The sequence below is a fragment of the Brachypodium distachyon genome, chromosome 1, assembly GCF_000005505.3.
Source record: "Brachypodium distachyon strain Bd21 chromosome 1, Brachypodium_distachyon_v3.0, whole genome shotgun sequence".
In the NCBI taxonomy this organism is placed as follows: domain Eukaryota; kingdom Viridiplantae; phylum Streptophyta; class Magnoliopsida; order Poales; family Poaceae; genus Brachypodium; species Brachypodium distachyon.
In genome coordinates, this window is record NC_016131.3 from 60,070,897 (window position 1) to 60,091,735 (window position 20,839).

The 20,839-nt window shown below is 42.8% G+C and overlaps 2 protein-coding genes across 8 annotated transcripts; one reads left to right on the forward strand and one right to left on the reverse strand.

Annotated features, from left to right (window-relative positions):
• Window positions 1-757: 757 nt before the first annotated feature.
• Window positions 758-7,000, forward strand: LOC100829766. 6 transcript variants are annotated; one of them, XM_024457463.1, is made up of 6 exons: window positions 758-1,018; window positions 1,756-4,272; window positions 5,115-5,309; window positions 5,611-5,851; window positions 6,301-6,410; window positions 6,496-7,000. In XM_024457463.1, exons 2-6 carry the CDS (start codon window positions 4,219-4,221, stop codon window positions 6,646-6,648), a joined length of 753 nt encoding a protein of 250 aa, XP_024313231.1. In that variant the 5' UTR covers window positions 758-1,018; window positions 1,756-4,218; the 3' UTR covers window positions 6,649-7,000. The 6 variants fall into 6 exon arrangements, with proteins under 6 accessions (XP_024313231.1, XP_010228534.1, XP_010228536.1 ...); XM_010230232.2 differs by having other exon boundaries at window positions 4,147-4,272; XM_024457464.1 differs by lacking the exon at window positions 758-1,018 and having other exon boundaries at window positions 1,044-1,957; window positions 4,147-4,272.
• A 1,532-nt stretch (window positions 7,001-8,532) lies between these two features.
• Window positions 8,533-19,136, reverse strand: LOC100843289. 2 transcript variants are annotated; one of them, XM_003557715.4, is made up of 7 exons: window positions 14,300-19,136; window positions 13,972-14,207; window positions 13,738-13,888; window positions 11,715-11,898; window positions 11,015-11,359; window positions 10,243-10,919; window positions 8,533-9,660 (listed from the first exon to the last, which is right to left on the reverse strand). In XM_003557715.4, the coding sequence occupies exons 1-7, from the start codon at window positions 18,872-18,874 to the stop codon at window positions 8,986-8,988; spliced, it is 6,843 nt and encodes a 2,280-aa protein (XP_003557763.3). In that variant the 5' UTR covers window positions 18,875-19,136; the 3' UTR covers window positions 8,533-8,985. The 2 variants fall into 2 exon arrangements, with proteins under 2 accessions (XP_003557763.3, XP_010228537.2); XM_010230235.3 differs by having other exon boundaries at window positions 10,243-10,925.
• Window positions 19,137-20,839: the final 1,703 nt, after the last annotated feature.

Genomic DNA, 20,839 nt, shown 5'->3' on the forward strand with positions numbered 1-20,839 from the left:
TACTTAATTAATGTTCAATCTCTATGAACATCTTCGACTCTTCGCATATATGATGCAAAATTGTCACTGATCAACACTTTTTGTAAAAAAAAAATAACATTGTGTTATCATGTCGTCCAGAAAGTATACCTCCCGTAGCGCTAAAAGGAAAATGGCAAAAGCTTGTGGATGAATTGGTACAATCAAAGAGAAGATATTCTCAAATTATTGAAAAACTATTTGAGATCAACAATGTCTCAAGAGAAGTTAAATGGTCTGGCAACATTATGAATCGAGAAGTTGGATGAGATCGACATCGACCCATCATAACTGACTTTGCAGCGAGTAATGTTAGAAGAAATTTCTGAGGTAATATGCATAAGTTATTTAATACGTGCACTACTTTTGGATGCATTTAAGTGTCAGTGACTATCTTTTATACATATATTCATTATTATTGTTATATGATGTCTCTATTAAGGGCTCCGACTTTAAATTTCGCCCCCCGCCCAAATTTCAGGACCGGCCCTGGGTTAGGGAGGCAGTTAATTAGGCGGTGCATGATTAAAGGAAAGAGATTAGAGTAAAGAAAGGACATGTGTGTGATCGTGAAGGTGGTGGCAGATGCCGTGGGGGCAACCAACGCGTTTGGGCCAGCTGCGCCTTGGACAAGCGGAGTGAAGAAGCATCAGATATTATCTTCCACGTGTCGACCGGCGGCTCGCCTCCAACGTGGAAAAGCGAACATGCCACGCGAGATAAAAGAGCCCAAGGCTGGCTACCATTGCTCTTTTGCCTTTGCCTTTTCCATTCCCCTCTCTCCTCTCCACTCGCCGAGCGACCGGCCGACCTCCCCTGATCCGGCCACCGAGAGGGTTCGCAAAATTCCCCCTCTCCCAGCCACCCCTCCTCCAAATCCCAGCTGCAGTAGCCTCTGATCCTCCCACTTTGTTTGTCGGTGGGCCGCTGATTCGGCGGTTGGGTGGACGCTCGGCGCGGGATGGCGGGCGAGAGGCCGTCCGATGCGCTACGCTCTGGGGTAATCTCTGATTCATGCACGTCTTCTCTTCTTTAGGATTCGAATGAACCTGCGAGGATTCGTTGTTTGTTTCGCTCCGGTATGCGCGGTGGTTTAGCTTAGCGAGATGGGAGTGGTTATAGATTCGGTTCGAGGGCGGTAATTTCATCTGCATAGTGGCATATGCATTTGCTTTGTGGATGTGCGTGTTTTGGTAACGAATGGTGTAAACAAGGTCAGCTGCATCCAGGCAAAGGGGAGGGTGGGGAGAGCGGAAGGATTTCTCATCAGTGAAACGTAACCGGTAAGGGTCGATCGGTTACGTTTTTCTTTGTTATTATGGATTAGAAAAACAAATCTTTATGATATGTTTAAGTCCAACATTTTTGGAACGGAGGGAGTAGATCTTTGTGCCATTCTTGCTGAATCAAAATATCTATCCGCTGTCATGCCAACCGTTTTTGCCAAAGATGACATGTATTGTAACCAAGGGTGGAAGGACTGCCACCACCAACTGACATATTTATAAAGTTGGGTTTCCCTTTGGAGGAACAACTTATTGGAGAATGCGTGGTGAATCGCTGATGCTGCCTGCCTGTGGTTGAGATTGAGCATATCTGGCGATGCTGGATTTAGAAATGAATTGCTTAGATTGTTTTTGTCCAACCTATTCATGACGATGTGATGCTGTCTGCTTAATACGTGTTTAAGATTGCATGCTTAGCTGTTGGTTTTGTTTATTGTGGCTATTACTCCAGGGTTTGTACAAATGTAAGATGACTCCAACCGATGGGAAAATATGCCGAAATACTATGGATGATGCTAAAGGTCTACTGAGAACGTAGTATCTGCCTGAATCTGGAAGTTTGATCCAAGTTTTCTTTTTTAATGTGAACATACACACCATTTGGGAATAATCAAGAGGAAAGATTTGCTCCATATTCCCATAACGGGGGAAAGGTTAGTCCAAATGAAATGTAGCAAATGATGGGGAATATAGTGATCATATAATTCTTCCTGTGTTGGTGATTTATTAGAGCATGTGTAGCATTCATCCATGAGTGAAAGAGGTCTTTTACTCAAGTAGAAGATTGACACACGTCTTCATCATCACTTAGAATACTTTGCTTTCTAAAATGATACCATAGCTTGGCTGTTGTGCAATTGTCTCGTTTACTTGACTCAATTTATCAGCGAGTAAAATGCAGTAACGGTCCTTTTACTTGGCGCGTGTCTCACTTTAGTCTCTAAACTCAAGAATTGCATCTTCTAACCATCTTACTTGTCTAATGATCTCTTCGTCTCTAATCACGCCAGCGCACGATTTCAAAGCCATGTGGGCGGTCAACTTGCCAGTGCGAACGAACAGAGTGCATGGGAGGGTTCCTGCTCGCTATTTTTTTGTGTGCCCCCTGTGAATGTGTGGCTCCTCATCCTACCCTCTGGCTTTGTCACACAAAAAACCAGAACTGAAACACACAATAATATAAAGCCTACGAAATTTTCCCACCTCCAAATCCCTGATTCCCCCAATCCCCTCTCGAGTAAGTCAAACTTGAAAAGACACCAAATTATTATGCCTGAGATGACCAATTGTTACCTTAACAAATTACTAAGAAATCACAAAGCAACATTAGCATGTCATTTAACTTCCCAAGTTGATGAACTTGCAAAAAGATGCATGAGTGGGCCACACACAGATAGGGTAGTTGCAGTGCGCAGGTGTGCGGTAGCAAAGCTGACAAGATGAGTTCTTTTTTTACAATAATGAAGATCAGAAGCAAAATGGTAATGTTTGTATATACAAATATTTTGGACAGAAAGCTAGTATATGGACATGAAAGCAAGTAAACTAGCTTTAGATGGGTATATATTTATTTTCTTTATTTGGTAAACAATTACAGGAACAGGGCCAGAATTCCGTCTTTCATTAGTGAAGTGTATTGAGTTTGCTTTCTTTATTTCATTGTTCGCTCGGGTGTTTTTCCTCCCATTCTTTTTGCTATTCTGGGTGAGTGGGCTGTGCTGTTACTTCCTGGGACGCCACAGTTGCTCCACTTAATTTGCACATAACAACAGGCATCCTGACCTTGCAACGCTCTTTGCACCTTTTCTTTTTGTTCAGTTCTGTGCTGATCCGACCCATCTGCCCATGCATGCTACTGACAGTCGCATCATCTGCTTGCGGGTCTGGATATTAGGTGTGGGTTGAATTGGGTCAGAGTCAAAATTGGTGCTAAATGCAGGTCCAGGCGAAATAGCTGTTTTTATGTGCAAAGACATGCCAATGCTGCTGTTTTGATCAGTAAGTGTCAAATCAGGAGGTGCACACTGCAGTGCACTCATTTTCCCATTTCGCATTTATAAAAAACAAAGGTAAACCAATTTAAAAAGGTGGTTCAACCCTGACCAAGTGTTCCTATTGCCGAACTTCACATTTCATCCTTGAACATTGAAACTGTTGTTTTTAACCTTGGACTGTTAAATCTGTTTACTTTACCCCTTTGGCCCTATCCAAAGCCTTTTTGAGCTGACCCTGGCAGCACATGGCATCGGTTCTACACATCACATATTGCTATGTCAATAAATTAAAAAAGAAATAGTGAAGAAAATCAAGAAACTCAAAACATATTCAAACAGATAGTCCGAAACTTCTAGGAAATTCGAAAACAAATCAGAGGAAACATAAATTAAATTGTGTAAAACATTCGGTAACACACAAAATAATTTAGAAACATTCATGAAAAGGGTAGATCTAGGAACATGCCTCACAATAACCTAAATATGCAAGTACTACAATTCATAATTCATGTATTGATTAGTTGAATTTTATAACTAACTTGTCCGTACAAATTCAATTTTGAACACACATGCTACCACTGTGTATATTACGCGTGGCGGTTAAGTTGATTTTTGTCATTTCCTATTTATTTTTCTCTCTATATATTTTCTGTTTTTTTAATGTTTGTTTTTTATTTATGTTTCTGTATTTTTTTTCTCAATTTTGTTTAATGTTTTTACTGAAGTTGCTGACATGCCAATTGTTTACCATATGTCATCTGAGTCAGCTTTAAACCACCTAGAATAGGACCAAGGAGGTTATGTAAACTGATTCAATAGTTCAGTGTTAAAAGCAACCTGTTTTGTAGTTCAAGGTTGAAAAGTGAACTCCTGCGGTAGTTCAGGGTTGGAAAGTGGACCTTCCAATTGAATTTTTAACCATGGTGGAGATTTGGTGGATCAACGATGATGACCATTTTTGGATAAAACAAAAGGTGAATTACCCATTTCCATTCAACTTTATAACGTAGTTCTATATGTTACCAGAGATGATACCATATCCATCACGGAGAAGTGAGAATGTAGCCAGTTCCAGATGCACCACTCATAACGTCCTGATTCTAATATATCACTCAAATTAGCAACTCTACCTATGAGAATCCTGTGGTTTCACTCCAAAGCGTACCAAGCCTTTGTTGCACTCCACAGAGCATGAATTTTTTTTTATGTTGAAAAGTTGTAGAAGCCTGCAAGCTGCAGGTTAACAGACGTATAATAATGTCCAGTCAGCTCTGTCATTTAATGTTTTTGCTCGGTGTGTCTGTTAACGAGGTTTCTGATAAATGATTAAAGCATTGCTTGTTCATCACTGTAGAAATTTAGCACATTTTCAGTTCCAGGACAAATAGATTATAGGTTATTTCATTGTCTTGCACCCCTGCTTGCTTGATTATTTTGATATGTACTATATGTGCCCATTTCAATGCCCACGGAAGGAGTATTGAGGTATACAAAACTGCCCGGTGATATTATACTTGAATGGTGGGCAGAAGACTCTCTAGCCAAACTATTTAGACTTATCACTTACATACTTGAATTTCTTGCCGCTGTCAAAAAATATATACTCCCTCCAACCCATATTACTTGTCAAAATATTACATGTATCTAGATGCTTCTTAAACATAGATACATTCATATTTGGGCAAACTTGAGACAAGTAATATGGGTCAGAGGGAGTACTTGAACTTCTTGCATGTCTTGAAAATTTCATATATTGGATAATCACTATGGAGCCATTATCAAGTCAGTTGCTTTACTCCTCCTTTTCTTTTATCAGGACCCATTGAGTGCAGGTTCATCGACTAGATGGACAGATGAGAAGCACCTGCTCTATATTAGTTCACTGGAGTTATCATTTGTTACTCAACTATATGATGGTGAAATAAGCTCAAATGGGTTGCTATGTTGGTCTCCAAGTGTATGGAGGAATAAAACTCACAATGGAAATCATGCAAACACACAAGTTGATCAGGTATTGACAGTACCGTCCCATTCCTCAACAAGAAAGAAAAAACTCCCCCCCCCCCTACTCCGGAATAGATGTCTTTTAGCCTCTCATTTTTTGTTGTTGACAAAATAGCCTTGTCCTTCGACACTTCCAATGCAATTTTAGGCATCTTAATCATATTTCCCCCTTATTAATGTCATAAAGAAGAGCTAAATAACTCTTACTGATGCTGGACATGAAAATAATTTAATATCTTGGTGAGAAAAAAAAAGAGATGGACATGAAAACAATTAATTGCAATATTGAAATTCCACTCCTACTACAGCAGGTATATTGGGGGATGGTTGAGGCTGATGGAGCTGAATCCAGAGTGTCGCAGGTCGAGCATACTGGACCGCCTTCGTATTATGGGGACCAAGAAGATAGGAATGCTTATTATATGAATGATGATGCATCGACTAGTGAGCCAAGGCAAGAGAGAATCAGTCACTATGCTAGACGAAAGAACTCTGGAGGGTCTTCTACTTCCCACTTCCACTTGCATGGGCATTCCCTTTTTGGAACAGGTAGGGAAATGGTACATAAGAAATTCATTAGATGGGAGCATAGTCATTTATATTTTTTTGAGTAACCAGATGTTCAGTCTGACACTTAGAATCATGAAATATATAGTTCTTTGGCATGCACATGCGCAATCACACAATTGGCTGCTCTCTTCAAAGAAATAGTGGTATTCCATTTTCAACGGTAGTAGCATATATGTTGTGATACAACTTATGGCCCAGTTTGGAACAGCTTCTCCTCGGCTTGTAGGCGAAAATAAGCTAAAAGCTGTTACAAACGCATAGCTTAAAACTAGCTTCGTTCCACAGCCCATCCATTTTCCCATTGGTGGAAAAAAGCTTCGGAAGAGACGCTTCCTGGGCTTCTCGCGCACCCTGCTGAGTCCATCTAATTTGCTGCTTTTTGCCTGTATATATCATTGAGGAGAACTGCCTTTTTTTTCTTTCTTCAGAGTTATCAGATCAGAACTTTGTTGATGATGAGACTGAAGTTATCAGGGAACGAAGCAGAGAATGTAGCAACAAGCGACTGAAACATGGTGCTCATACAACCAACAGTCTGGTAACGGAACATCTACTTCCAGTTATCCATCCTTGTTCTATGAGCTTTATGTTAACTTGTTTAAATCAATGGTATATATGCCTAGGCTGCTACATCAGCAAATGCAAATTTGCAACTGGAGGTCATCCATCACGTGGAAGTTGATTACAGCGGTAGCTCGTCAGAGTTTGAGGTTGGGTTGCTGAAGGCAGAGGCTTCATCTTGCGAAAGCCAGGGACAAAGAAGATGGTCCGTCTAAGGTTTCTATTGGGGTAGCTAGCTGGAATAGAAAGAAATGCCGTACAGTTCGTTTGTAGAGATGTCGATATATTCATCTCTAGATAGCAAGAAACCATAGCTGGTTCCTAGTACTGTATGTTTTGGTGATATGCAACTATGCAAGGTGCCAAGGTGCAGATGCTAATTGCTTCCTGCAAGCTCAACTAGGATTAGAGGGTAGGTTTAAGTGATTCAACTATTCTGTAATACATTAACTGATGTTAAGACTCGGTAATACAACATCAGTTAAGACTAACTGATGTATTCATCACTTAAGACTCTGTAGTACAACATCAGTTAAAAAACAAGACAGGCGTGGCGCTCCAAAGTTATCTTTCTGCACGCCTTGCAGAATCGTGCAATTTTCTGCGAGATGTTTAGTTAACATAGCTTTATAATATTTACGTGTGATGTTTTTTTAGATTGTCCGTAATGCCAAAACCTGTTAGGATAATCACTACAGTACTTATAATTGCCATGCGGTTAAGGACTTTCGGTAATGGCATCCCCCTGAACAGATGCGTCTTGTCGCGTCCTTTGTAACACCATATAGACAGTACGACATCAATACTCCCTCCATCCCATACGAAGTGAATCAAATTTATCTAAACATTAATGTATCTATGCAAAAAAAACCGTTTAGATACATGTACTTAATATGGGACGTAAGGATTATTTTTTTATGATTACTGAAAAACAGTGCTCTAAAGTTATCTGTCTGCACGCCCAGCAAAATTGTGCAATTTTATGAGAATTTTTAGTTAACATAGCTTTATGATATTTATGTTTGAATGTTTGATGCTGACTAGCGCGATGTCGGAGCTGCAAGAGAAACTGCACATGTTTTGCCGGCGGTTTCAAAATATCTGTCCATGGAGGAAGAAACTTTGTGAAAATATCAGCCCATTTTGTTGCTTCCGGGGCTGATTTGAGTGGTACGTCTATTTAAGGTCATCTTTTATTAAATTTTCGTGGATTTAGTAGTGAAAAGGAGACCCACTAAAAAATATAACTTTTAAATGTTTGACCAAGCGTATGACAAACTTGTCAACACCAAATCAATACACTCCAGAAATATATTTCAATGATATCGATTTTGACTCGGGACAAAATTGTTATGTGATTGCTAATGTTCTTTTACGACTTTCGGTTTTAGAGGCCCACTCGTCGGTGCTTGGACAGGGTGGTCATGTGGCGAAATCTCTGACGTTGTGTCGATTGCCATGCCACAGCCCGTTTCAGGAGGGTCTCTTCTCCCGTCAGCACATGAGATTCTTCTTCAGCATCTGTGGCGGCGATGGAGCTTTACATGTCGAGATTGATACCGTTTGAAGCTTGATGGTGCCGGCTGAATCGAGCAGCTCGTACTCTTCGAACTACTTCCCTGGTTCTGTTCACATAATTAATTTGTTCACACCTATACACTGAAAAAACTTTTGCATATGCATGCATGTTACTTTCATCAAGTTATTCCCACTAAGTGAAAAATGTACAATTTTATTATATGTTTTTAATTTTGAATACTCTTTATGTTAACTAAAAATTTCCGCAACAACGTGCGAGACATCATCTAGTATATATAGTGTTTCAACAAAAAGTTAAATCCAATAAAGTACTCCCTCCAATTCTAAATTCTTGTCTCAAATTTGTTCAATTATGGATGTACATATTCTTAAAAGGTGTCTAGATACATGTAATATTTTGACAACATAATTTAGGATCGGACACCAACTTGGCAGCGTGATCATCATCAGCATAACGTCAGTCCCAACCACAATGGAGTATTAAGGTTTATATGGGCTTCTTTATGCTTTGCCAAAATGTTGGCGACCAGGTAATCATTAAGAATCTTGCACCGTGTAACTGGTATAATTTAACGTCCATAAAGTAAGAGGAATATCATATTCCGATGTTACAACTGGACGCTGCAGTAGATTTGTTTCCACAAAAATAGCTCCAATTTGGATTATAAACACATTTCACAATCTTCCTCCGAGGCTACCTGGCCCTCCGAGTCAGGCAATAAATAATAGTAATTCACAATAACAATTGAGGCAGCATACGATTGACATACACACAATATTTCACCAGCTGCGAAACTTATCTAGGCATGACGCAATATTGCTTCAAAAGGTTTGAACACTGCAACCACACTGCTTTTTCTTTTCTGTATGTGTGAAAAGGAACCATAAATAGACAGCTGACACATGCTATAGTCACCAACAAACTATAGATCAGACACAGTGAGTGTGTTTCGCATGTATCTCATGCAAAGAAAATTGAGCTGTTCCTGCCAAAAGCATACATATCTGCTGCTCTAGCCTGATGGGCCATGTCGACTTGTTGATGACGTCTTCGCGACATAGATCTGCTTCATCCTACCGGTGCCCAAGTTCTTGTCAGAACCAGAGTTTTGACTCCTGCCTGCATATCCTGGCCGACGTGGCCACTCATTCACAGTTCCAGTCTTTTGGGTCACTTGGGCCCGACGGTCCAGATTATTTACAGGATGTTTGTACTGTTGATCTGATGATGATGAAGAATGGTGGGGCTTGGAGTGCATGCTGGCAACCTGGCCAGAGTTGGGGCTGCTAGTCACCCCTGCAGCACTTCCAGGGTTGACATTTGGTGGGTTCACCCTGACCACAACTTTGGCACTGTTTTGGACTTCATTGCTGATCATGCCTGTCCGAACAAACGAAGGCTGGACAGTTTGAGCATTTGAACTGCTCAACGCTAACTCATCAGTAAACTGAGAGCCAGCTGTACTTGGGAAGCTCTTGTTGCTATCTGATGGCGCAGCAGATGTTGAGGGCTCCTGGAACCGGTTATTTGCACTTGACTTATTGTCAATTGGCCCATTATGAACAAACTGTGGTGCAGGTGTACCCTCTACTGAATGCTGTTGCAGTTGCAGTGATAATGGGATAGGGTGTAGAGGCGGTACAGGCATATGTGGCCAACAAGGTTGCATCTGTATGTCCGTAGATGACTGGAACGATAATTAGGCAAGTTAATTATAATGCAAACAGAGGAAACATTGGAGAAAACAGAACTGAAAAAAAGAAACAACAGGTTACCTAATGAACTACAACAGGATCAGAAGATTCATTTCAATTCAATCAATGCTTATATCACAAACAGAAGAGATGCTTCACAAAAAGAACAGGTACAATGTACATACTCCCTCCGTCCAACAAAAGATGTCTCAAGTTTGTCAAAATTTGTTATGTATCTAGACATGACTTAGTGTATAGATGCATTCAAATTTAGTCAAAGTTGAGACATCCTTCATTGGACGGAGGAAGTACTAAATAATATATTAACCCTGCAACACCAGCACGTAATGGAAACTGACAAATTTAAGCCATAGTAAATGCTGTCACAAAGTGCCTTCACTGATTCATGCTTGTGCAGTTATGCACATCAGATAGGGAGATTGTTCTCCCTGCTCTTAAACAAACAATTGTATTCACCCTTTTGATGATCAGATGGATATCCAAACATATAAGCATCAAGCAAGCATGAACCAATTTAATCTACATGCATGCTATCGGGAACAGTTATTGCATACCTGGAATGGAGCCATGTCGAACATGGTTAGCGGGGATGGGATTGGCATGATAGAATTTGGTCGTAGATGCTGCACTTGGGTAGGACCATTGGGTGAGATTACTTGACCAGGTAGCATATTTTGGTTGCTTGGATCACTCTGGCTAACGCCAACAACAGAAGGTCCTTGGTTTTGCTTCCAATCTGGCTGCTTGTCACCAGGGATATATGGGGCTCCCATAAAACCAAGCCCCATTTGACCAAACTGCCCAACTGGGGCGAAGTGATTGTATACCACCATATGTGGAGGACCTTGCACTCCTGGGATTCCTCCAGGGCTAATGAAAGGACCAGCAAACCCAGTTGGGGGACGATAAAACGAGTCGACCATAGATTGGCATTGTGGCCAAGCACCCAAAGGTGCTGAAGGTAAGGCGTTGCTTCTTTGAGGCTGTTGACCCTGAGTGCCGGCAGATTCATCACTTGGTCCAAATGCAAATGGATGTGCTCCTAACATAGTGTTCATCTCAAAGCAGGAAAAGTGTGATGGCTGTACACCAGGATACTGAGAAAGCATTGGGCCTGGTGCCTGTGGACTGGGCAAAGGAGCCCACAGGGACATTGACGGAGTGTCAACTGACAAATCTGCTGGAAGAGCAACTGTCAGTGGCTCTTCTCTGGATGATTGACCAGGTTGACCTGTCCCTGATTCAATTTTGTTAAGAAGCTCTATGAAAACAGCTGCATATACAAGAGTAAAATTTCAAGTCAAATAATCAATAAACTGAACATACCTCCTGCTGTAAACCCAGTGAGATCCTTACTGCTAAAGCTTTTGTTGTCTGGAGCAGAAGCTGCAGTTGCATCCGCTGCAGATCCAACTACCTCATCAGTGCAAATAGCTGCTACAGCCACAGCAGAAGCAGCTGCTTCAGCCTCAGCTTCAGCCGCAATCACTTCTGGATTTGGACATGGTTCTTTGGTAGTAGCCTTCTCATCGAACAAAACAGCAGTACCATTATTGTCACCAGGCAAGATTCGGTCAATCTTCATATCAGACCTAGATGAACCTGGAGCACCAAGCCCACTTGAAATCGTTCGGGTGATTGGAGCCAATACAGTTGGTGAGGTAACTGCCCCTGAGCAATGTTATTATTTCATTGTCAGTCAAATGATTGGAAGCATTGTACAATACTAGCTAAATACGCATGTGTTGCTACAGAATAAAAATATGTATTGAATGAATTGTTTAAACGCTTGTGCCCTATATTCGCCAATTTTATGCTAAATAACAATTATCTCAAAATATATGTCAAATGAACTAAAATTCAAAGATCATGATACATATATCTACTCCATAGAATGAGTGGCAATTACTGTAATTTTCTAGCAGTCTAGAGAGCAGTTCTGGTGGAGTGAACGGACGACCACCAACTCAGATCTTTTTAAGAGTATATAAATATAAAGACTAATACAAATTAAAAAGATGCTTACCAAATTGAATTTTTTCCCCAGCCAGAAGAGAGTTAATAGGGCTAGCAGATGATGTGCATGCCTTTTCTGTGGTTGCAGTGGGAGACAGAGCATGGTTGGACTCCAAAGGAAAGCCAGGACCTGCTTGTTCAAACTTCGCTGGTTTCATGGCTTCTTCTAGTTGAGTTTGAGTTAATGGCATAACCTAGCATGTGCACAAGTTGTCAACAGCTATACATGTGTAAATTATAAGACATCTGTCTGTAGTTTAGACACAAATAGTCTTTAAAAGACCCACAAGGCAATTATTATCTGAAAATCCAGAAGTAAACATCAATTCAATATTTACTGAGAAAAATGATACTCCTCCATTCTCAAATAGATGTCGTCTTAGAATGCGTAGTCAACTTATAAGTTTGATCACCTAGACACAGTATTCAGATTGTCCAATGAAATCATATCAGTAGATTTGTCATCAAATACACTTACATTTCATTATATTTTCAATTAATTGTTGACATATAACTAGAAGGAAAAATGGTCAAATTATGTATATTGGAGACGGTCAATGTCCAAAATTGCAACTGAAGGACTAGAGTATTTGTGTCACATGCTAATCTAGGTAAAGGTTCGGAGATCGGGAATAGGGCAGTCACCCTCATCTAGCGCAAGCAGGGCCCTATCCCTAGCGTGATTAGAGAGGCTCCGAGGCTTTAGCTTATGTCTTTTGACTACGTCATTGCTTAATTATAAAAGAGTACACGGTGTGCCTTTGATTGGGAAGACTTGACTTGCTGCCTAGAAAACTAATCCCTAACTTAAAGGAAACCATCTCTGAGTGAAAGGAAATTAATCTTATCTCTATTTCTGTTCTCCTAACTATTTATATCTCTATCTTTAAATTCCTAAATGAGGCACGTGAAGAGTGCTCTGCCCATAACTTGGGCTAGGGGCTGGGTCCACGCTCATGACAATTTATTAGAAAGATCAGCCTACAATACAAGGCACAAAGGGATAAAACCTTAGACAATTGACTACATTTCCATATTAGAAGTTAGAACTACTGTAACTGCCTTGAACAAAAACAATCGCATAAGTAAAGGTAACCAAATTAAGGTTGCAGAGAGCACAACAGATCCTACTCTCACCCAACAAAATAAAGAGATATTGATCTTATTTAGGCAGTTAAAGATAGGAGATGGGAATAGTTAGAAAGTAGAAAGAAAGATAAACTTAGTTTTCATTCAATTAGAGAATGTTAAGCCCCCCTAATCACGTCAGAGATTAGGCCCTGCCGGTGGCCTAAGCAATGAATTAGCTTATTTGTAGTTAAGCAATGAATTAGTCAAAAGAAAGAAACTACAGCATCGGAGCCCCTCTAATCATGTCAGAGAAGAGGCCGAGTTCCCTATCCCCGATCTCCAGACCTTAACCATGTTTAGACATGACATTCTCCTGCACTAGATCGAAAATACTGATAATGAAAAGACTCTACAATACTCCCTCCTTCCCAGTTTAAGTGTCGTTTTAGATTTTGATTCTTTTCCCAAAATAACTGTCGTATTAGGAAGCCCAAACAAATTTATCAGCATTCCCCCCATGGCATTAACTACTCATGCCTTGGTAACTGCATGCGGAGCGATCTAGTGGTCGGATTGGCCAGAAAATTGCATGCACGCGTGATTAGTGCTAGCGAATATTAAGTGCAGCGGCGGAGCGTGCGCTGAAAATGCTCTGGCCTAGAGCATGCGCCAGCAACTGATGGTGGAGAAATTAACTCCAGCTGCATGCAGCTCATTAGGAGACGTTCTTAACTAGTCTTGGTATTTGGGATTTGCCTAAAACGACACTTAAACTGCGAAGGAGGGAGTACTAGCATAACATGCAGAAATATGGCAATAGACATGTTGTATAGAACTAGACTTGTACACTGAAGGGCAAGTCAGCAGAAAAACCACAGTACAGGTTACCAAATGAACTTCAGAAACTTTAGGATAAGGGTCTGCAGCATAGGAACAAATGTAACCTTGAGAAAGCAATCTACCTGTTGGTTTATTTGTGAACTATCCCAGGAACACATGTTAAATGACATGCTAGTGGATGATTCTTTATTATTGCTTTCAGATAAGCCTGCCACTAGCTTTGCTGCAGCACTAGAAATGACCAAGTCGGAGGTTGCCTGACTTTGGATAGGCCTGCAAATAATGTTTTGAACAAAGATCTCAAGAAGAATCCTAGTTATAAAACATAAACATAACCAAGGTACAGTTTTACATACTTCTTCACATAGTAATTTGCATGAGACCCTGGGTTAATTGAATGTGGCCCTGTGGATGTCATCAGAGATGTATCACCCTTGAATGGAGCTGATGGTTCAACATGGTTGAGGACTCTTCCTTCAACAGCCACAATAGAATCGGAATAAACTTTCTTTGCAGGTTGTACGCCCAAAGAAACTGTTCCTTTATTAAAACTCGAACTGTGCAGAGAAACTTGATGCTGTTTGCGGGGAGCCTGGTTCAACAAATACCAAAGTATTAATAGAAAGAAGACAAAAAAAATGTACAAAGTACCAATTTGACGATTTCATAGATGATATTGGGTACCTTTGACATCCTCAGTTTGGATCTATTTTCTTTCTCCCTTTGCTCTCTCCTAACACTCATGATCTGTTTCTTGGACCTTACTTGAATGAAACCATCTGCATCAACAGGGACTTCAATGCCTTGCTGCTTAACAACACGTACAGCGCCAGCCTGCAACGAGGTATTAGCACGTCCTTCAGGAACAGCACCTGCTCTAGATTTCTTGTTCCCGCCATGAGATCTTTCATAGGATGGAGCCTTTTGCACACTTCTCTCTGTTTTACTGTAGTAATTAGCAGGTGCAGATGAAGAGCCTGCTCCAATAACATCACTTGTGTCATTTGTCATAAGTGACTTATCACCTTCCTTTCTGTTCAGATTTCTCACTGAAGCCTCCCTTGCTGATCCATTGGTCTCATTCTGCTCACCATAAATAAATGATTCAGAAGCTTGGGTTTGGTTCTTCTCGAGATTTTCCCGCACTCTAAATTCAGTTCTTCTTATATTCCTACGAGACCTTCTTGGGAATCCTCTGGAATCTTTATGAAAAGGTTCAACAACTGAATCTGCCGATCCCATATGAGATTCTTTAACAGCATACACATATTTCCTTCCTCTTCCACCAGATACAGCACCTGGAACTTTTCGGCTACTCAAGGCTTTTCCATCTGAACCAACATGAGAAGATTCTCTGTTGTTGGCAGTATGTTTGTGATTCCTCTTTAAAGAGAAATCATGATTTGGCTGAGCTTCAGCTTTTGAAATTCCAAAAGTTGCATTTTCCCCAATCAAACTTCTGTCCAGATGCAGATGGCTGTGGAATCCATTTATGTCAGCTATCGGGCCATTTGCAGGTGCATTGGGCTGATGAAAATTTGAATGCTCCATCACACACGGAAGCTTGGCTGCAGGTAAAACCGATTTGTCGATATAGCTAGAAGAGGCTAACTCTCTTGGGACATTCTGATAGGCATCATGTTTCATCTCATTAGGGAGACCACCTGAAGCATTATGTTTCGATGTGTGTTGAGTTGCGGTGGGGAGCTGAATGGAGGGCATTGCCTGAGAATGTGACGGGACATTCTGAGCAATAGGGCGGACATACCTCAACTGACCGAACTGGAATAAAGGAGCTGACGAAGGCTGCATTTGAGCCACGAATGGATTAATCTGATTGTGGAGATGGATTGGCATCTGTATGGAACCAATCTGAATGGCTGGAACCGGAGTTGGTATTAAAGAAGGCCCAGAAAACAAACCAAACTGGAGATTAACAAGAACTTCATTTTGGTTAATTACCCCTGAAGTTGATGACATAATAGGATTGGTCAATGGTGCCTGAGGTAACTTGGAGCTTGACACAGCTGTGCTACTGGATGGATGACCATCAGATTCATCTGTCGAGGTATTTGCTTGATCAAGAGCCAAGTCTTGGAGTGCTTTCTCTGCTTCCGTGACCGTAACAAGTTGACCAACTGAACCCCTACCCAACTCTTGCTCCATGACACCTGAGTGTACACCAACTTCCCTTTCAGTGCTCTTCACAGAAGTTAATTCAAGCTCATTGTTCAGGGGAATTTCAACCTGTACACCCTCATCAAATCCAAGTATAACCGGTTCCATCCCAACAGGTTCTGCAAACTCACCATCCAGGTCAAGGTTCTCGTCATCAGCGCCATTGATTTCATCTACCTGGTAGCTATTGCCTTCCTCATCATACTCATCCTGTTTTTGCTTGGCTTCATTATGTTCACTTGGCCATTCATCATCCTCCATGTGACAAGCCATGCTTGAGGTATTGATTCTGCTTATGTTTGCTGCATCTAAGGTTGAAGTTGCATGGCCATTGTCAGACACCACAGTTCGATCACCATCAGAGGAAGTTGGCAGTGCAGGCGAATCACCAGAAACATCCATCTCGTCATGTGAAACATGTGGAGGTGAGCTAGGAGGACTTGAAACAGAAAGAGAAGATTGTGAGCCCAACATAGAGCTCGCCCTGTCCCCATTTTGCTGTTCACTGGCAACAATGTCTTCACCTAATGTCCCATGCTGGTGGGATGCCTCTTCATATGCAGCAACATATTGACTGTGTGTAGTTTGTTCATCATCTTTACTGGAACTCTCTCTCGTTCCACCATCAATGAAAGATGAATTGGCACGTTGAGCAGAAGCGTTAACTGCACTTCTATGCACTGAGGTCACAACAGGAGGTGGGGGAACATGTGGTTGACGCATAGAGTAGCGGGATCTTGTAAAAGATGAGAAGTCATTAGCCTCAGAGTTCGGAAACATCCTATCTCCTTGTTGAGCACCAGGGCTTCCATGGGAACTACTAGGCAGCCATGCAGCACCTCCAAATTTGTCACTGTTAAAGAACTCAGTGTCAAAGTCAGGCTGCTTGTCAAAACATTCATTCTCCCTTGGTATATCCCATCTTGGAACTCTTCCATGACGGTAATCTTCCAGTGCCCATGGTGAATCAGTTGTCTGACCTCTCGAAGTTGGCCTGACTGACAAAGCCCCAAATCCATCATAAGAATTTTTCTTAGGGAAAGTTCCCCTCCTTGGACCAAAAAGGTCATGCCGTGGACTGTAATATGGATTCTCCTGATCTTCAAATGCACCCCTTGCACTCTGATATGCATGTTCTCTATCAACAAAGCATGAGTTTCCATCTCCCAAAGTGTGCAGAACCCTTGGAACTGTATCACTGTACCTGTTGAGACTAGAGGACTCCGATGATGAAGAGGTATTGATGTGCTCCCCTGTTCTGTTAATATCATGTCTTTCACCAGCATTAGTAGACTGTGACAGATCTCTCTCCTTCAAGGCTCCAAGCGCTAGTTTATCATTGGTTGCTGAAGTAAGATTTCCATCACTCAGTTCTGATTCCGCTCGTCGTCTAGCAATCCTTGCCTCCAATTCTAGGAGCTTTCGACGTGCAGCCTCCCTGCGACGCTCCTCCTCAATAGCAACCCTCATCTTCTCTTCCTCCCTAGCAATTCTCTGCTCCTCAGCTCTTCTGGCAGCTTCTAGCGTCTCTTGCTCAGCTTGCCAAGCAGCCTGTTTCGCCTCTTCTTCCACTAATCGCCGCCTCTCCTCCTCCTCTTTTATCAACTTCTCCCTCTCCTCCTCTTGTTTCTGAGCAATTTCTCTGACTCTGGCCTGTTCTTCCACTACCCGCTGTCTCTCTTGCTCTTGTACCCTCAAGATCATATCTAGCTCTGCCTCAAATGACTCCCTTACTGGGTCATGGAAATCAGATGGTCTGATTGCTTCCTTTTTCTTCTTTATTGAACTCAAATTAACGGCAGCAATGCTATCAAAACTGCCATCCTCAACTAAAGGCTTCACAGGGCTTCCAATGAGCGGCTTCTCCCTGCCAAATTTTGGTACTGGCTCATTAAGTAAAAGTCCTTTATAACCAAGAACTGGTTGCATCTTGGAAACAGCATTGTTATGAAAAGAACTCCCTCTGTACCAATGATTCGAATTATCACTGTAACGTTCGCCAGCAGTCTCCCCCAAACGTGCACTCCCATAAAGTTCTGCCCCATTCTGTCCATAGGATCGCAGAGCCGGCTCCCTGTTAGTATTCCACAAATCCTTGGAGGAACCATTAGACAACCTTTCACGGTAAATTTGTCCGCTGCTCCCCTTCCCTGCACTGTATGGGCGATCGTCTGTCCTCTCTATATTGTGGCTGGGCCCAAGAGGTCGCCACAAACTGTCTTGTTCACCCTCTTTATTTGCAGCAACCAAATCTTTCCTGAAAGACTCATTTTTTAAGGGTTCTCTCATCGCACCATAAAGGTTGTGCCCTGGAATCATGGGTTCACTCCTACCAAATCCCCTCTCCTTACTGTCACGCTCTGGTAGGCTCAGCCCTGTATCACGCTCATCATCAGCCCAATTAGAATCATACCTAAGACGCACCAGCGGAAGCGGTCCCAAATCATGCTTCTGTGCCTTCTCCACTGAAGCATGGCCACCAGCACCTGTGCCACCACTAGAAGCCAAGGGCTCATTACCACGTGAGGGCATCACCTGTGGCCGCATGCCAAGGGGCATGTGCCGAGCCTCCGGCGTGGCAGCCCGAGCCTCATCACTGTCCTTGCGGCGTTGCTGAACAGGCGGCGGAGGGGGTGGCGCAACTGCTGCTTTCAGAGATGGGAAGTCCTCCCCCCGCCAGACGTTGGATTTCTCCTGGAATCCATATGACGGGTGCCTGGCAACGTCGCTAGTAAGCGGAACTGAGCCAGGGGGCTTCTCGGAGGCCGGAGCAGGCTTCGTCCATCCTGCCACGGCCCCGGCGGATCGAGCCGGGGCTGAGGAGACTCCACGGCCCTTGGTGGCGGCGGTGCCATCAAAGCGCTCGTGCTCCTTGCGGAGCGAGGGGAGGTTCAGCGGCGGAGGTACGGAAAGCTTGGGCTTGGCCGCAGAAGGGCCGCGACCGCGGGAGAGCACCACCATGCCCCCGCCGCCGGTGGAGGGTGGAGCGGGGCGGGAGGGGCGGCCGCCATGTTGGGATGGGGCGTACTGGCCGTACGATCGGTTGAGGTTAACAGATACGGACTTGCCGGCGTGCGACATCGGCGGCTGCGGCTGCGGCTGCGGCGGCGGCGGGGCGCATGAAACCCTAGCCGCAGCCCGATGCGCGCGTGGGCGAGCAAGGGGGCGCGCCCGCGTCGGCTCGGAGTCGGGTTTATACAGCGGACGGGTGGTTAGGCGGAGGGGGAGGAGGTGGAGGTGAGGGTGGCTCACCGCCGATGAGGAGGCGACGGCGGTGGGGTGGTGGCCTGGTGGGATTTGGGAACGGGGGGGTTGGTGTCTGGTCCGGACGAGGGAGGGGAACGGATGCGGGGGGTGTGCACGGCGGCACGAATCTTGGAGCTCCTGGTTTTGGTATTCGGTGCGCGTCCGTCGTCACCGCTCAGGTCGGCAACGTTTTCAAAGTCGGCGATGTCTCGGCCTCCAGGGGCCCACGTGAACCACGCTTGTGCTTGTAAATTGTACGCGAATGACCATATAAAAGAAGTAAATTGCACGATACACGTATCAAAGAGAAAATCACAAACCAGGGATTTTAAGTCATATCTAACTCTAACACTAAAAAAGCTCAGCCAAATTAATGATCCCGGCCAATCTCATCTCTCCAAAAGCCTTCTCCCCTATGGTAATAAGGTGTAGCAACCCCTAAGGTTGATCAACGTCTCAAAATCATGCTCGATGATATAGCATGTACACACTATACTATGGGATCAATTGATGACAAGAAGAATACAACATTCTCGCAGTGTTCTATAGTGTGTGTTCATGGTATCTTCGTACCCCTAACGTGTGGAACTGTGGAACATGATTATCATCAACCAATACATATACCAGTCTGCATATATGTGTTCTCAACTTCTACTTGATGATCCATAAGAATGTTTGAACATGGCATAATAAATACTTGTCGTGGTTTTAGTGCAAACTAAAACCACGACAAGTATTTAGGAACGGAGGGAGTAATTAACATAAAGGATATCATCATATATGTGACTTTATTTGAAGTATCCTCAACATACTGACCTATTTATTATCAAATGTTCATGAGATCTGGAGTTGGATGTTGGATGGAACTAAGGGGTGTTGGTATCTGGAGGAGGCACGTACTTCTCGGATAGGTGCAAAATGTCAATGAAAGAAGACGAGTGAAGAGGCACTGGTTCTCGCCTACAAGTCTGTAAAACTCTGCCCGGTAGGCGATAATGGGCTAGTCTTTTCATGAAGGATGCAGTTTGGTGCACACAATGTGGAGGAGTTGAACGGCAGTCTGGTTGTCACGCCCAGAGGATCAACATCAATGTCATTCATCCGTGCGAGTGCAGCCACAATCGTTCAAGTGTAAAGCATCTAGCCGTTTGGTGCATCGTAGAACAATAGTGCCGACCTCGTTTTGGTGCATGGAAGAGTATTGTTTGACCTACCACCACGCCAACTCCAAGAATTAGCAAACAACTCCTCTAAAGGCGCTGACTAAGTTGATTCATAATTGAACGTCAAGGACAAAAGCGCATGAGGCATGTTCGTCGCATCATCGGCGGTGGCACCGAGCCTAGGGACCAGAAGCGCAAATAAGTCAAGGAGAAAATTAATTGGGCTAATTAACTTCATGTTTGGTTAGACTTAACTTGTGGCATTTGAATTATAGCTTATCATTTATTGGACTCCATCATTTATAGGTTTTAGGTTTTGGGTGTTTACTAGATATGGTTATAAACGGAAGGTTTGACTTTTTTTCGCAAGAATTATCATCTTACCATCAGAATTTTCCCTAATTTCCTTTCTTTTCTCCTCCCTTTGTCCTATTTTGGGCTGTTATGTTAATCTTTTTATGAGTTTTATGAATATGCGTTCAAATTGGAAGATATTACTGGAATTTAAACCTATGTTTCTGTGTAGTGCTATGGTTTAACTTGAGGCTAAACAATGACCAATTTTGTAATTAGGTAATGTCCAAATTTGACATGTGCGTACTGCCTTTTGGGCCAAAATTTCAATTATAGAAAAATT